Consider the following 17,858-nt stretch of genomic DNA (forward strand, 5'->3'; position numbering starts at 1 on the left):
AAATATTTTAAAAAATAAGGAAGTGATTTTAAAAAATGCGGAGGATTTGGCAGTAAATACCAAACGCAAAAGACTTCGACCTTGTCATTTTGAGGATATTGACGAAGCATGCTGAAATGGTTACTCGTTGCACGTGGTAAGAATCTCCCTTTATCTGGACCAATACTGAAGCAAAAGGCCAACGATTTTGCGGAAGCACTAGGACACCACGAATTTGAGGCAAGTACAGGTTGGTTAGACAAGTTCAAAAGTCGGCATGGCGTTATTCAAAAGACATTATGTGGGAAAAGTGCTGACGCCAACATAGAAAACCATGATGAATGGGTAACGAACGTCTTACCGAAATTAATTGAAAATTACAACATTAACGACATTTTAATGCCGACGAGACTGCTTTGTTTTTCAAATGCTTGCCAACTAAAACACTGGCATTCAAAAATGAAAAATGCTTTGGTGGGAAGCAAAGCAAGGAGAGAATAACTGTCCTGGTGGGAAGCAATATGACTGGATCAGAAAAGCTAAAATTGCTGGTAATCGGAAAGGCCAAAAATCCGAGGTGCTTTAAGGGAATAAAATCTTTAGGTGTCGATTATGAGTTTAACAAAAAAGCATGGATGACCAGTGAGATTTTTACGAAATGGATTGTAAAACTCGACAAAAAATTTTGTGATCAAAACAGAAAGGTGTTGTTTTTTGTTGATAACTGCACTGCCCACCCTAAAGATGTAAGAGACAAGTTGAGAAACATTCATCTCGCTTATTTTCCTCCCATTAACTACAACATGAAACAACATTACAGAAAAAGAAATTTTAACGAACATATTGACTCAAGTGGATGAGGGAAATTCTGTTATGGCCATAGACTTGCTGCAAACAGTTCGAAATCTTAGCAATGTATGGAATGTCTATGTTAAACCAGAAACAATTGCCAACTGTTTTAAAAAGGCTGGATTTTCAAAAGATGCTATGCAGATTCCATTTGAGCATTGGGATGAAGAGGACCTTCTTTCAATATCGGATTTGGCTGCTTTACAGTCTTCATTTAAAAAAGTAGCAAATATCGAAGCATCGTTTGATGACTACGTAAATGTTAATAATGGTGTGCAGACTTCGGACAACCCACCCGAAGAAGATATTCTCAACAGCATTTTTGAAAGTCGCGGAGTTCCAGCTGAACCTGGTAAGCATTTATCTTTTTATAGTCAAACAAAAATTTAATATGTAAATATTATTTCAGATAACGATGAACACGATTTGACCGTTGAAGAATTGGCAGAAACTGAGGAGGCATTACCTACGTTGATACAAGCTACTTCATCCATTAGCGTAATTAGAACCTTTGTGGAAATGAGGAGTGACGTGCCGATTAATGTTTTCAACTCTCTACATGATTTGGAAGCTTTTATTGAAAATGAAAAATGGAAGACTGTAATTCAAACCAAACTCACTGATTATTTTAAATAAAATTACATAAAAAATCAATGTTTCTTTATAATGAAGTTTCTATATAGTGAAGTGATTTTCAGGTCCCGTGCGAATTCACTATATGGAAGTTCGACTGTAATTGTAAAAGTTATCGCTGTTTGTGTGGAGCCCGTTCCTCCAGAAGTCCTTGCGATGATCATCACAAGTCCTTGAAGATTCAACTAAAATCAGTCGGACAAGAGAAATTAGTTTTATTAATAGATAATATTCTGCCTGATCGAACCCTTTTTTTCAAAATTAACACATTAAAGGCGGGAGTCGTAGTACTACTATTTAATTCTAATCTAATTTTAAATTTTAGTTTTTTAATTTTTAAAAAACGAAAACGAAGAACGAGGGACGGTCTCCGCGGTACCTAATATACTTTCGTCAAGATCCCCCGCCTTTAATGTGTTAACAATATGGCGGCCTCAGGAAATATTTTCCAGATTTTCGAAAAAAAACCGACAACAAATTAAAAAAAAATCGAAATTTTTGAAAAAAAAAAATCCTTCGACCAGGCACGAGTTTTTTATGTTTTTCAAAAGCAGTATACATTTTATTGAAATCTACCAAGCGATTTCTAAGTTACATTGATCACCAGTTCAAAAAACATAGTTTTGAGAAAAACGCATTTAAAGTTTTGCTATCGATTCCGGAGCGCCCGAGCGTCCTTTGTTAAGTGTTGAATAACGCAAAAAGTACTTTAAGAAAATGCAAAAACATCCATTTTTTTAATTCTGACTACCCCTAACCCTTTATTTCTGGTAGGTCACCATTTCGTCTATCAGCTGTTCATCAGCCCTGGAATTGGCAGTGCTGCCAAGCACGCAAACGATTTCCTGGGCGCGCTCTCACATAAATGAGAGCTTCGCATCTTATTATCTATGACAGAAGGTGTCGCCTTCTAAAAACCGTTACAATAATTTTCCTAATTTTGTCAGTCCGCTGATGTCAGTTTAGTAAATAAGCGAAGCTTTGCTTACAACTTAATTATTTGTAAATATTCAGTGAATGCCTTGAATTTTAAGATTTGAGACTTGCGAATTAAACAAAATAAAAATGAAGTGCCGCGTATTAAATTGTAAAAGCGACAATAATAACAAAACCTCCAAATGTCCTCTTTGGTCTATTTGTTCGCTGCACTGACGTTACGGCAAACCGCAAATCGCCATATTAAATTCTACTATTCTTTGCGTTCTGGTATCCAACACTCTTGCAAGGAAGGTGAAATTGAGAGCGCAAAGGGGAAAGTTGTACATTCTTTAATAAATTTTCACTGAATTAAATTTTACTTGTAAAAATGCATCAGTAAGAAAAACAGCTGTTCACAAGCATCTGCTCATGAGATAGGCAAAAAGAAGCTGATTTTTGAAAAATCTGTGGTGAAAAAGTTGTAATAAAAATAAGGTAACAGAAGAAACGTGTGCAGCTTTATTTTGACTGGTTTGATTATTTGCAATTTTCCACTTTTTTAACTTTTTTGAATAGCGCGCCATGGAAACTTCGATGCCGTCTGAACAAGGACTGATAGGAAGAACGTAAGCATACGCATGAAATGAGCGGAGACAAATCTGCTGTCAAGTCTCTTATGATGTAGTAGCCTAAGTTACTCTCACAATTTTGCTTCGGATGGCCAAATCTTTTATTCTAGCATTCCTGAAAAAAATGTAATTACTTCAGTTCAACAGAAGATTCTATCAAATTCACTGAGCGTCAAATAAACAAAAGACGGGTTTGACTAAACTTTTATCCACTGTAAGAAAAATTGTGATGAGATGGAGCTAAATGCTCTTGGAGTTTTATTTCTAAGCATGCGTAATACCATTTCCACTTGGTTTAAACAAAAAAAAAATCCCAAAATTATTATGCAATGAAAACTCTAATGGGAAAATATCTAACCAATTAAATTTTGTCAAGTTTGGTTAATTTTAAAAAATACAGGGTGCATACGGTGGTTGAGGGCATGCATATATGTGGTTATAACTTCGTGAAATCATTATTATTCTTTTGCTCTTTTTCAGATAAGACATGGAGGACGGCAACTTAACTCAAGTAATGAAGTGACATGCAGTTTTTATCGTCGCCATATGTGCAAATCAAACCGATCTAGAAATCTTTAATTTTCTTAAGTTGCTCTGTTCATTAATTCATAAGGTTCGGCGTGAATAGGAAGCATCAGCCGGCGCTGCAGAATCTGTTACAAAACGCAAAAACACGAGGGATGTACTAACACTGTCCGATCTGCAGAATTTATTCTACAAGCGCAAGCGATCATTGACGAAGATCTTTCAAAATCAATGAGGGCACTTGCGAGGAAACTTAGTGTTTCTGAGGATCTTAACCGTTGAGTTTTCCCTGAACATCTCTGATAAAAATCCTATGTTAAGCGCAGGCCTTCTTTCCCTTATGTCAGAGGAACCAAAAGAACAGCGAGTTATCTGACCAAAACGCCTTCTAAACAGAATTAAACATCCCTAAGCGCCTGAGATGTTATGGGTTTTATCTGACGAAAAAAAATGTTGACAAAGACCAAAAGATTAATTTCAGAAATGGTCAAAATGACAGATGGTTATGTTTCAATAGTACAGAGGTTCCTGTTATCATGCGCACGAAGTTTCCTGCTGCTGTTATGATTTTAAGTGTTGTGAGCGTGAGCAAAAAAGGACCTGTCATGCCACCAAACTTCTTTCTTCCAAGCATTTCGGGTGAATTCTGCTGCATATATCGTGGTTCCAGAGATAGTAGTGAAACCCTGAATTGTGAAAGCTGCATGCGGTGACAGCCCATATATCTTTTAGCAAGACTCTGCTCCTTCAAACAAAACGATTGCGACACAAGATTGAATGGCTGAAAATTTCCATGACCACATAAAACCGAACTTATGGCCCCTAACTACTTAGACCTTAGTCCTCTGAATAACTACGTATGGGGCGTAGTTGAAGGCAAGCAACCTCATAACAGCATTTCTTCTCTGAAGGCTGCAATTAATACCGGTATGGCCAATGTGAACAAGGAGCATTCGATGCGGGCAAGCAATCGTTTCCGAACCGCGATCGAGGAGATTATTGCAGTTTATGGAAATGCCATTGGATGATTTTATAGATAAATAATAAATTTATGTAAATCAAGGCGCTCGTGTAACAACTAGGCTACTGTGACCGCAAAGAAATAAGAAAAAGACAAAGGCACTGCTTAGTCTTTCAAGAGAGGATATCTCGGAGGTCGTGGCTTGTGTCACCGTTCATTGGCTATTTTGCAGGCATTCGTTGAGACTAGGAGTTTTCTTCCATGAAAATTGTTGTAGAAGTGATAGAGGTGAGGAAGGGGAAGAAAGAGTTGAGCACTCCCTTTGCAATTGTCCAGCCTTAGCTAAAATCAGAGCAGGTTTTCTAGATGAATATTTTTTCAATTCTCTTGCGGGACTGTCTGGCGTGAGGATGACACCAGTCCTGCGCTTCATAAGAGCCTCAAAATGGTTCCACGAGGAAAAATAAAAGAGGCTCCCGCGTCACACTGAGTGAGTTGGTCGTACAGATCGACTGCCATCATAACCTAGTTTTAATCTCAAGTTGTCCTCAAATACCGTATGCACTCTGTAAACTCTTATTGGATCACCCTTCATGGAGATTGCGAATTTAACTTTTTAACTGAATTATTTCGTTCGAAAATATTTTTATTTAAAAGAATCAGAAAGCTGTGCGGCCCCTGGGAGGCCTTATTATCGCCGGCAGATTAACAAATTTATATCCATACTCGCCGACGTGCATGCATACATACATAAATAGATACGCACATCCATATATTCAGTCATATTTGTGAAACATTAAGATTAATTTAGCGTGCAATGCAACCATACAAAACGAATGCACAAATGTAATGAATGGCTTACTGGGGAAATACTCAGTGAAAATTATGAATAAATACATGAAACGAAATTCAACGAGGTAAATTACAATGGCATTTGATTGTTAAATAAGAAAAAAATAATTGGAAAAGTAGGAGCGGAAGAGCGAGCGGTGGTAGAAAAGAGCGGTATGAGCTATATACAAACGAGGCAAAGTGTGATGTGTTGCATGCAACATATGCACATTGGATACAATTTAAAAATAAAAATCCAACTGGGAATCATGGCAAATATTGTTCAATTTATTGAACAGCTACAGAGTTGTTACCAAGCCGAAAACCAATACTTGCAAATGTTAATAATAAATGTGTTCGTATGCATACATCCATACTTATAACACACATACGCGCCCAATGTTCCAATCATGAATGCTCACTGATTTAATCAGTCAAGCCAATGGATAGCTGAGCGGCTGCTGCCGTTTTAGCATCGTTTCATCGCTTTGTCGATGACAGTCAATTAAATTAAATGTATAGACTGCAAGATAAAACTGGCTATTCACTAGTAGCGCCATTGTTATGTATATGCATGTGTGCACACACATGCACACAGCAGGGAAATTTAGTACATATATATTTAGTAAATGCTTCTGGAGAAATTGGAACCTATACTCGTTTTTTCTTTATTCCTTCTCTTTGCCGTATAAACAATTGGTAAAATTTATATGGTGATGATCAGGAAGCGTCAATTTATTTATTTGAATTAAATAAATAAATTAATAAATAAAAGAAAAATAAATAAATAAAAGAATTAAAAATAATATTGTATAATATATGTAAAAAAACAATAAATAAAATAGAAAAAAAGTAAAAAAATAAAAAAAAAAAGTGAATAAAACATAAACGAATAAAATATAAATAAGTAAATTAATTAATTAATAAATAAAAGAAAATATAAATATATTAAATAAATAATAAATAAAAAATACACAAAAAAAAAAAAACAAAATAGGTGAATAAAAAATATAAATGAAATATAAGTATTATAAATAAAAAATAAATGAATTAAATACAAATAAATAAATACATAAATAAATAAAAAAGAAAATTAAAAATAAAAAAAAATACAAAAAAATTAATAAATAATATAAATAAAAAATTAGTAAATAGAAAATTAATGAATAAATTATAAATAAATAAATAAATAAGTGAATAAAAAAGATAAATGAAAAATAAGTAAATAAATAAATAAATCAATAAGAAAAATTAAAAACAAAAAAATTCAAATAATAAATAAAAATAGGAAAAGAGGAAATAAAAAAAATAAGTGAATAAAAAATATATTTAAATAAAAAATAAGTAAATAAAAAATAAATGAGTAAAATATAAATAAATAATGAAAAAAATACAAAAAAGAAAAATAAATAAATAAGAAAAATTATATTAAAATAAAAAAATGTGAGAAATTATTAAATAATAAATAAAAAAATAAAGAAAGAATAAATAAGTGAATAAAAAATAAATGAATAAAAAACAAAATAATAATAATTAAATAAAATTAAAAAAATAAATTGATAATAAATAAATAAGTAAATTAAAAAATAGAGACAAAAATTAAATAAAAAAGAAACAGCTATGCCCAAACAAGCCACCATTGTATGCGCCACTATTTTCAGTACTCATATTATAGCATTCTAAGTCGTTCGTTTTCGTATTCACTTTCAGCTTTTCGACTAAATCTAATTAACTAAAATTGTAACAAGCTTAGAAGAAGCGCATTAATTATATGGTTATTGAATATTCATATACATATCTATCTATGTATGTATGTATACATGTATACACGTACGTATTTAACACATTTAGTGCAATTTGTTTTGAATGTAAAAGAGATGCTTAAACTCAAATACATATTCGCATTTATTTTCATAGTTTCAACTGTGCATGCATGGCGTATACGTAACATGCCCCTTTAGCGCTCACAAATGCAATTGAAAAACGCCATTAAACTATTAAACACACACCACTAAAATGGCAAGCGAACAACGAGCTAAAGTGAAATTTAGCAAATAAAATAGATGCGGGCATTAACGAAAATGGCAAATGAGAAATTCCAATTAAATAATTAGCCCATCGGATAGTTGGCCGTTGTTGCGTTGATGCTTTTGAAATATTTTGAGTAGAAATTATGCAAAATTGTACTCAATTACCTGTTAATGTAGCTTAATCCACTTTTACAAAAATACAAAATTCACTGTCATTTCAAAAAAACACAAAAAATACAAAAATGCCTCTAGGAATTTTAATTAGCAAATGAGGCTGACCACAAAAATGTCAAGCTAAATAATATAGCAATTCGAAAAAGTATGTTATTATACACACCAATACATATGAGCGCATAGTGTACATTGTAGGTAGTGCAATGCATCAAAGTTAGTTGTTTGTTGTTAGACTGGGTGTAAAAATGAGTTGTTTCACAAACTGCTGATCGTCGCGTTGTTTAATTAAACGAGGCTAGACAAAGTTTTGCAGGCCATGCAAGCCTTTATTTGCTACATTTGTCGATAAATAAAACGATAATAAAACTATACACACATTTTTGATACGCTTTTGAATGGTCGGTTAATACATAAAATGTTTAATTTCTTTAGTATTCTACAATTTATGGATAGAGCTGCCAATTACCAACGATTGTGGACTCAAATTTAAATATATAAATATGTGCGTTAGGCCACTTCACCTTAAAAAAGTTGCGGTTTGCACAGGTGTTAAAGTTTTACTATTTTTAAGAATTACGTCAAAATATAATATTTCGGATTTTAAGATATTTTAAGATTTGAACTGAATCGATTTGAAAGTAGCTACAAAAATTTAGGTTTTACATAGAAAATAAGATTTTGGATATATTTTTATCAAAAAGTAATCTCCCAAGAACGAAGAGTTTAAGCTGAAACAATTTTTTTAAGCATACAAATTTTTAATTTTTTTTTATTAACGTAGTCAAAATAATACATTTTGTTGTTGTTGTTGTAGTGGTTGAGTATTCCTACTGAAATATTCGTAATTAGCGACAAACGCTGTTTCACTACCACTGTTCTCGTGTGATGATGTCTTTTTTTCAAGTCAGATCCATTTAGTGAGATCCAAGTATAACAGCAAACTTTTTATCTCTTCGTCTGAGATTTCATTGATTTGCTGTAAGAAGGGCTTGCCGAAAGAGCGAAGTCTTGCTCTAGCTAGACCTGGACATTCGCATAGATAATGGAAGATACTTTCTTTCTTTTCTTCCTTCCCCTTCACAGCTTCTGCAGATGGGATTGAGAAAGAGGTTAAGTCTGTAAGGGTTGCAGTTATGCGTGAAATGTTTGTTCTCTGGATGTTGTATGACGGCCATGTTTTTCTTGTATTTATCTGCTACCACCTTCTTTCGGCTAAAGCATAGTAGTGCGAAGCAATGGATGTTTTTATTGTGTGAAAAGGGGTATAACCCCCACTGCCACCTCTGTTATGTTTAGTGCCGATCCTTTTCTTGCTAGTTCATCTGCCATCTCATTACCCTCTAAGTTCCTATGACCGGGAACCCATATCAGAGTAATTTGAAGCCAATGACCAAGCAGTTCGAGTCTGCACTGTAAAACTAACTGGGATGAAATGGAATTGGAGTCTAAGGCCTTAATAGCTGCTTGACTGTCTGAAAAGATAGCTACTCTTGCACGTATTTCTTTGTAGTAGTTTAGTGAATTGCATGCTTCTCTGATGGCTAGCAGTTCTGCCTGGAACACGCTGGCATAGTCAGAAAGTCAGGTACCTTCAAATCGGTCCAGTTCGCGTGTATTTTAATTCTGCCAAATATTTTTTCAGAATTTTTAAGTGCGAGTATAATAAAATTTAAAATTCGGATGGAAAAAGTCAGTAAGAAAATGTATTTTTCCTTATTCATCATTTACTTTGTTCCCTTCAAGGTAATCCTCTCTTCAGCTATACCTGTGCCAGCGCTTTTTTCCCACCTCCATTCTATGCGTTTGAGCTATCTCAACAATGTGGGATTTTTCTCCTCCAATATAAAAAATTTCCGTTGTCGTTGTTGTAGCATCATAAACATTCCCCATACATATACGTGGAATGCTGCTGAAGTGACAGTCCTTGTCGGTTAAAAATCCAGGTAGTTCCGGTAACAGAGAACCGGCTATCGTGAGAACTGAAAATCTCCGTTCTTCTATGGCTCATTTCAATTTTAGGAGCAGAAAATGTCGCTGGGGGCCAAGACTGGTGAGTACGGTGGCTGAGAGGCATTACTATGGTCTTGTTTAAGGTCGAAAAATCACGAATAAGGAATGACGTATAACCTGATGCAAAAAATTACCAAGCACGTCTAACTTTTATATCTGTCAAAAATAAAAAAAAAACTATTGTAGAAATGCAAAAAAGTGGCTGATAATGTCAATATATGATATGCTGGAGATATGCGAAATTTTAAGTTAGTTTTTTTTAACACAGCTCGCATTTTTGTGTAGGAGATATAAATCAAATTGAACTTATGTACATACATTTCAAATTAAATAATAATAAAAAAATCATGTATGCCATTGACGTACTTGATTTGATTAATTGCGTACATAAAAGTATTTAAAGTGCCGTAATTGAGCAATTTATTAAAACCACAAATTTTAAGAAGCTTATTTTTAAATTATCGCTTGATTGTGTGCTAATCAATATTTGACAAGAACATAACAGAAGCCTCAAAGCATGCGCCCTAAATACTAAGTAATGTATGGGTGAAAATTTCTGAAGTGGGCCATCCAAAAATCTTTGCATCTCGTTTTCCATAATTAGAATTTAAAAAAAAATACATAATTCAAAGTTTGTTTCCCTTTTATATAGAATTGTAATTAAAATATAGAGATGTTCTTTCAAATTTGGAATTTTGTTCTGGTAGCTACGAGAGCCTACTTTATTAGATACAATTTTGTTTTCTTTCATTATTTAATCAAAAGTAATCAAAATCAGACGAACACAACTCGTACTAAAAATGCATGTTAATCTGTGTAACGAATGCGAGTTATAGAGACTTCTTGTCGGCCAATGAACGATTAGTAAAAAATTCACGAAGTCGTTTGGCTGGGGGGAAAAAATACGAGTTACCATGGAGACCAAATGGCATACGTTTTACGAATTATTGAAGGGACCGAACATTGCCGCGAATTACGCTGTACATATTTTGTTGCTGTGTTGCCACGGTAATTATCAAATGCGATAATGCCAGACTATTTGCACTTAATTCTAAGCCGCTTTATATCGTTTTTATTTATCATGAAGACAATTAATGTTAGTAAAATAAATATTGATATTCAAAACAGGTAAAGAAGTGTTCGGCGTAATGGAAATTTATAACACATACATATGTAAGTATATCTATACCAAGCACATGTTTTTTTTTTGAGAAATTTCACAGTCATGTGAGCATCACATTTATAACTTTAATATTGCTTGAAATAGGTTATACATACATATATTGTAAATACTTTATATATTCGTATATATTAGGATAGCCCAAAAAATAGACTTGCTTGATGCTATCCCATTGGTTCTATGGCAATAACAATAATTTGTTACACAATTATGTCACAATTATGTTATTGGATGTTCAAGCAAGCATGTTTTTTTAAACAAGCATACAAAACGAGCTGGTCTTGAAATCAGCATCGAAAAAACGAAAGTGATGGCTAATGAACGATCTAAAACAAGATGCAAGTCTTCGTTAAGATATGCTTGCGCCGAATACCGCAAATCTGGTGACCAAACCACATTTCGAACGATTTGTTATACATTCGGACTCAGCAAAAAGTTGGAGCTAACGAAATCAAAACCAGAAAATGGAAATGAATAGGATATACCTTAAGAGAGACCACTAGGTATAAAGCAAGACAAGGCGATGGTGAGAATAATCATTCTTGAATACATGAAACCTGCAGCGTAACCGAGGATAGCCGAAGCACCAGCAAAATCGAGGCGAAGAACAAGCGAAAAGGAGACACATGGAACGACATATGCAGAGAGTCGCCGAACAGAGTTGAATACAGACGAGGGCCTATGCCCCAGGAGGGGAAACTGACAGCAGTGGTAGTAGTAGTTAAACAATTTTTAATGTAACAGCATACTAATAAATCTAGTAATATACAAATATAGTAAATTACAAAATAAAGAAAAAACTACAACTTTCTAGGTAAGATAGAAAAAGTTATTAAATATCAAAAACGCGATTTTTTTAAATAATTTAAAGAAGCACTTTGAAACAATTTAATAATACATTATAGTTTTATTTAAATTTTTTTACGTTAAAAATTAAAAAAAAAAAAATAAATAATTGTTTTTATATATAAAATTTTGGGAGTTCTCAGTATTCCTATAAAAAATAATTTAAATTATTAATATTTTTTGCTTTAATATATTATATATATCATATGGCGTAATTTTTTGGATATTTCTGAAGGGGAAATACGAAAAGGTGTTCTTTTCCCATGAGAACTCAATGGTAATTTTCAAAGCTTGGCGGCCAGGATAAATATTGCATAAAAAAGTGTTAAATGTCTAATTTTTTTTTTTAATTTGGGAAGTTCTTAGGATCCCTTTAAAAAATAATTTAAATTATTATTATTTTATTTAATAAATATATCTATGGCATAATTTTTTGAATACTTTTGAAGGAGAAATATGAATAGGTGTATTTTCAATGGTATTTTTCGAAACGCTAGCGGCCAGGGTAAATGTCAAAAAAAAAAAAAATTCTCATTTTCTTTGGAAAAAAATTTCAAAGCGTTGGCGGCGAGAATAAATATTCAATAAAAAAGTAAAAAAAAAAAATAAATGTCTCTTCGTAAATTTTAGACGGTAGCATTGAAAAAAAAAATTTTTTTTGAGCCATCCTAATATACATACAAATACATATACATACATATATGACATACATAAATATGCCATAGAAAATATTCAGAAACTACCGAGAAGATTATCATAAATTGACTATGAAAAATAGTACGAAATAAGTAGCAGAAGGAAGAGTATAAATTAAAAAAAAAATACTGGTATAATAGTAAATTGCGGCCGCCGTAGCCGAATGGGTTGGTGCGAGACTACCATTCGCAATTCACAGAGAGAACGTCGGTTCGAATCTCGGTGAAACACCAAAATTAGAAAAATATTTTTCTAATAGCGGCAATGGCAATCCTCCGAGTGTATTTTTGCCATGAAAAAGCTCCTCATAAAAATATCTGCTGTTCGGCGTCGGCTTAAATCTGTAGGTCCCTTCATTTTGTGGAACAACATCAAGACGCACACCACAAATAGGAGGAGGAGCTCAGCCAAACACCCAAAAAGGGTGTACGCGCCAATTATATATATATATAATAGTAAATATAAATATTATTTAGAGATTGTCGTATGTGGGGAAGCACTTTTTTCCAACCACGTGGTAGTATTTGGCAAAGAAATAATTGCCCACAATATTTGATAGTTTAAATAACGCAGAAGGGCCTAAGAATATTTCACATGAAAGCTGAGGAGGAAGATCAAAAATTTTTTATTTTAAAGTTTTACGAGTATGCATGAACGTAACATACACACACACACATTCCCCTACACTTAAATAAAATATATAAACATATACATTTCCCTTCTTTTTACTTTATTTCGACACACTACCTGCCTCGTGTTTTGTTCGTCTGCTGACTGATTTAAGTAATTCACATCATTCTGATAATGGCGCGCATTTGTGACAATTTGTCAAGTGAGACAGCCCAACAAACGGACTGCCACTTCAGATCTGTTTAATGCTTTTATTGCAATATTGACGTAAAGTGACTGCTCTGATAAAAATATTTGTTGTATATATAGTATATATGTATGTATGTACATATATTATTCAAACAATTGTAGCTGTTTGCTCTTATAGGCACTCATGCGAATTTAGTTTCTCACTCCTCGCGCTGGTGGGAAATTTTAAGTGTCACATTCAAAACAACTCCCACTTTATGTGAACAGTTTTACCTTGCGTTGGTGCATTCCTACGTGTGTGCATGATGCATTTGTTGGTCTGTGTGCATGCACTACTTATATTCATATTATAAGCATAATATTGAAATTCTAGTTGTTACTGTTTGCATGTACATATTGTCTTGTTTACACACATCTTTCCACTTATAAAATTAATTATCTACATATGTTACATACATATGTATACATATATGTATGGAGCTACGCTCCAGTATCTCAACTTCCCATTTATGAAAAGCTCACCACCGATCGTTGCTCCAATTTTAATTTACACCTTTTACGATGCAGATAATAACAAGTATACCTATAACAACAAACAACAACTACTTATACGACATTAGCAAATAAAATGAAATGATACTACAATGTACGATGAGTGCTCATTCTACATACTCGTACTACTTACTCGTATACGAATATTACCCCTATCACGATCTGTTCGACGCCTGTTTATTTATCGAGCAATTAAAATGGCAATTAAGATGGGTCACCAACAACTAGTCTAATGAACGATAAACAACAACGTGACAATTCGCGTAACTCACCGAATGAATATAAATATAGACACGCATATGTACATACATACATACATTTGCATGTACGTAAGCACTGTACAACTACGTAAGTGAGCGCGCATTTAAGGAGGGAAAATTTCTTTAAGGAGCTCAGGTTGAGATATGTACATTTACAGAATTATACAGTGAGTTTCGGAATATTTATTACGTCTTTTTATTTATTACGTCTAAATATAAAAATATTGTAATTTATTATTGCAATTAAATAAATTGAAAAATAAAAGAGCAACTTATTGACTGATTAGTGTTTCCATTCCCCTCCAAATTGTAGTTTTAGTCGGGATTGCTGTACAGCATTTGTAGGAACAAAGAGCTTTGCATCGTGAGGATAAAAATGAAATGGGTTTGAGTAAATTAAATCGTTATTGAGGTTTAATGTATTACTTAGGCCGAAAATACATATGCACAGGGTGCTTCATCTAGCGTTTGAAATTTTAGATATCGATTTCTCTTGACTTTCACAACTAAAATAACATTCCCGATGTGTCAGAAATTTATTGTGTGTCTTAAAATTTACAAAATAGGTCAGTTGTACAAATTGGGGAAATATAATATTAAAATCAAATTTCAAAAACCGAATAATCAACCGTTGATGCTTGCTTGATTGATCGACTAGAAGCTGCAATTTGACTGCATTACAACTAATAATGTACCTTTTTATTTTTACATGCATCGGTGGAAATTTTAAAACACCCACAACCTCTTTAATGGGGATTTGAGGATGCGACAGTGTTCGTAAGCACATTTCATTCATTATCATTGTTTATCCTTGCTTAAATTGCATAGTTGCGTAGTTTTGCGTACGTACATACATTAAAAGCAATGAAATGGTAGAAGTGTGCGATAGGTATTAGCATGACGCTAATGAGACTTACTTTGCATATTAATGCAATTTGGAGGTCTAATTGCTTATTACGTAAATGCAAAACTTTTGGAATTCTCGTTTTTTTACAGCATAGCAAACAAGTACGAGTTTATGATTTAAAAGAAATTAAAATAAAATAATGATAATTAAATATAATAAAATTAAAAAAAAAAATGGTTTACCAATAAATAAAGCATACTATTGGGGTTTTACGTGGCATTTTAGAGTGAACATTTGTGGAGAGAGGGCCACATTTGTGGGGAAAAAACTAAGAATTTGGCAGTCACGATAACGCAAAATCTCACAAGACTCTCATTGTGAATGAATTTATGGCCAAGAACTGAAAAAAACTTCAATAGACACCCAGAGTCAACCATTTTTAAAAACACATAAAACATCAAAGCAATGGAAGACGTTTTTCTATATCTTTTATTCCAAAGATAGCACTTTTTAATAAAATATTTTATTACGCCTACTTTTGGGAAATTCCATATGCTATATAGACCAGCATTACCATGACATTTGGATGTAAATAACTTTATTTATTGCGCCACAAAAAAGCACCTCATAAAAAATATCTGCCGTTCGGAGTCGGCTTGAAGCTGTAAGTTCCTCCATTTGTGGAACATCATCAAGACGCACACCAGACATAGGAGGAGGAGCTCGGCCAAAAATTACACGGAAAATTAGTTTAAAAAAAGTTGAAATTGAATTTTGTATGAAATTTGATTAATATTTTCAATCTAAAAAGTATTAAATACTTCAAACAGCAGATTAATATTTATCTCGTACCATAATTTATGAGTTCAAAGTATTTCGAACTGGTAGGTGAACGCTTTGTGACAATGAAAAACCAGGATTATCACCAAAAACTATCGAAATAGTGCGTGATTTTTTTTTTAAATAATAAGAAACCGTCTGAAAAAACCATTGGCATCATTAAATGGGGATCCTTAGACAACAATGTATCAGATTTTGATCGACAGCACGTCGTATTTATCGTGAATACCGAGAAATCGTTGGCTGGTCACCTGTGCAAGATAACGCTTCATCTTAACGGTCAAGAACTGAGTGCGAATTTCTGACAAAACAAAAAAAATTATTGGGCCTGAGCGCGACTGACAAGAGGAATTATCGGACAGATGTAGTAGTTTACATTACAAAATAAAAATTTCCATCACTTAAAATCATTTTTTTATTTAATAATAGTTACTCAAAAGCAAAAAGGATGATTAATTTTGCGCCAGCTTGGAAGTATTTTTTGTGGAGTAACTGTGGTTTACACCTTCAATGTTTTACTGTTAAACTCGAATATTGTAAACAGAGAATTATTTTGCTATAAATATTTGAGCCTGCTCGACTGCAGCTAGAAAGCCCTCCAAAAAGTCATATACATACATATCGCACCCTAAATACATAAGGGTCACAACTCAAAATGAGCAGAAGCTCAAATATGAACGAGACGTTATCAATAAAACGGTCCGCGGATGACATATGGCAAAAATAAATCTTTTGTTTTTTGGTAGGACTGTTATAAGCTTACATGGCAAATTTCAGCGTGATATGTCACATAGTTTGTTTTCTGTGCTACTGTAAACAAGTCAAGCTCGAGTGTGGAAAATTTTGAGTTGTGCCCCTTTTGTATTTAGGGTGCGATATGTATAGGTAATTGCACTTTATTTGGTGTGCGGCCGAGCTCCTCCTATAATTTGTGGTATACGTTTTGATTTTGTTCCACAAATGGAGGGACTTACAGTTTTACTCCGCCTTCGAACGGCACTTTGTTTTTTATGAGGGATTTTTTTCAAGGCAGAAATATACGCGGAGGTTTGCATTGCTTGCTAAGGGGCGACCGTTATTAAAAAAAAGTGTTTCTGTAGTTTGATGTTTCATGCTCAGAGATTCAAATCTGTGCACTTCTGAATGGTAGTCACGAACCAATCCATTCGGTTACGGCTGACGAAAGTTACCAAGTCGAATTTGTGAAGATAAAAGTTACCAATTTTGACGCCTACTCAAGGCGGTGGCAGGCTTTGAGTCCTGAGGTTCATAATGTTTTGAAAAACATATTTTATATGACGTACAGTATCTTAAATAGTTATTTATTTTACTTATTTATAAATGAAAAAAAAAACGAGTTGATGCAAAATTATGCGCTTCATACATAAAAGCTTCTTAATTCTGTAAACTGCAATTATTTCCTTTTTTTACTTACATGAGTTCTTCCATTGCTGGAATTTGTGGTACAGAAAACAGGAACAAATGAAGAAGATCACCGACACTATGAGCAACGTCAGTATAACACCAATCCAGATGTCACTGACTACGGCCGGTATATCGGACTCAAGGCGCGTATGTATGACGCGGGAAGGTGGCACACGACTACCAAAGGCGTCCAGAAACTCATTTGATCCGCTAACCGCCAATTCGACGTCCTTACGATCCAACGAGAGATTACTGAACGTCGTGTCTAGGCCAAGTGCCAGACGCTCCAGCTTATTAATGAGTATCGAATAGTTCTGCGGTAGCTCAAAAAGCTCAAGCTTATCTTGCGACGACGTGGTTGTATAATTGGTGGTAAACACTTGCAACTCTGACATGTTAATGCTTTCTTGGGTTCTTATTCGTAATGTTTTATGTGGTATTCGAAGTTTACTTAGCGGGCACTTAGCTAAATGGTGTGTTTCTTAGGTTAACGTTACTTATTGTATTCTCGCTGAATTCCATTAATTGTTTTTGGATCGACACTGAAATAATACTTGTCGACTTTATTCGCGCAGCTTCATGTCACAACTGAAAATATGCGAAGGTGTAAAATGACAAAATTTTAGCAGATTTTTGAAAGTTTTTTCCACCGCCTTTGACGTGCCTGTTGCTGCTGTCTTTTTATGTTTTGTGTTTTTGTTGGAGGGGGCAGGGGGGCAACCTAGTCGGCTTGGCAAGTGATGCGCGGGGCGCGTGCGCAATTGCGCGTTTGCCAGCGTTCAATTCAAATATTTATTAACACACCGATGCTAATAATTTGGGTTAATAATTTAAAATCAAAACAATTCTAAGAG

The 17,858-nt window shown here is 33.7% G+C and overlaps 1 protein-coding gene across 3 annotated transcripts in view; it reads right to left on the reverse strand.

The window, feature by feature from the left end:
• LOC128861049 (uncharacterized) overlaps positions 1-17,858 on the reverse strand; it is a 59,441-nt gene that overhangs the window by 26,157 nt on the left and 15,426 nt on the right. For all 3 annotated transcript variants that reach the window (XM_054098934.1, XM_054098935.1, XM_054098936.1), the window contains exon 2: positions 17,015-17,592. In XM_054098934.1, coding sequence (XP_053954909.1) covers positions 17,015-17,399 — 385 coding nt within the window. In that variant the 5' untranslated portion in view covers positions 17,400-17,592. The remainder of the gene's footprint in view (positions 1-17,014; positions 17,593-17,858) is intronic.

The sequence above is a fragment of the Anastrepha ludens genome, chromosome 4 (genome assembly GCF_028408465.1).
Source record: "Anastrepha ludens isolate Willacy chromosome 4, idAnaLude1.1, whole genome shotgun sequence".
In the NCBI taxonomy this organism is placed as follows: Eukaryota; Metazoa; Arthropoda; class Insecta; order Diptera; family Tephritidae; genus Anastrepha; species Anastrepha ludens.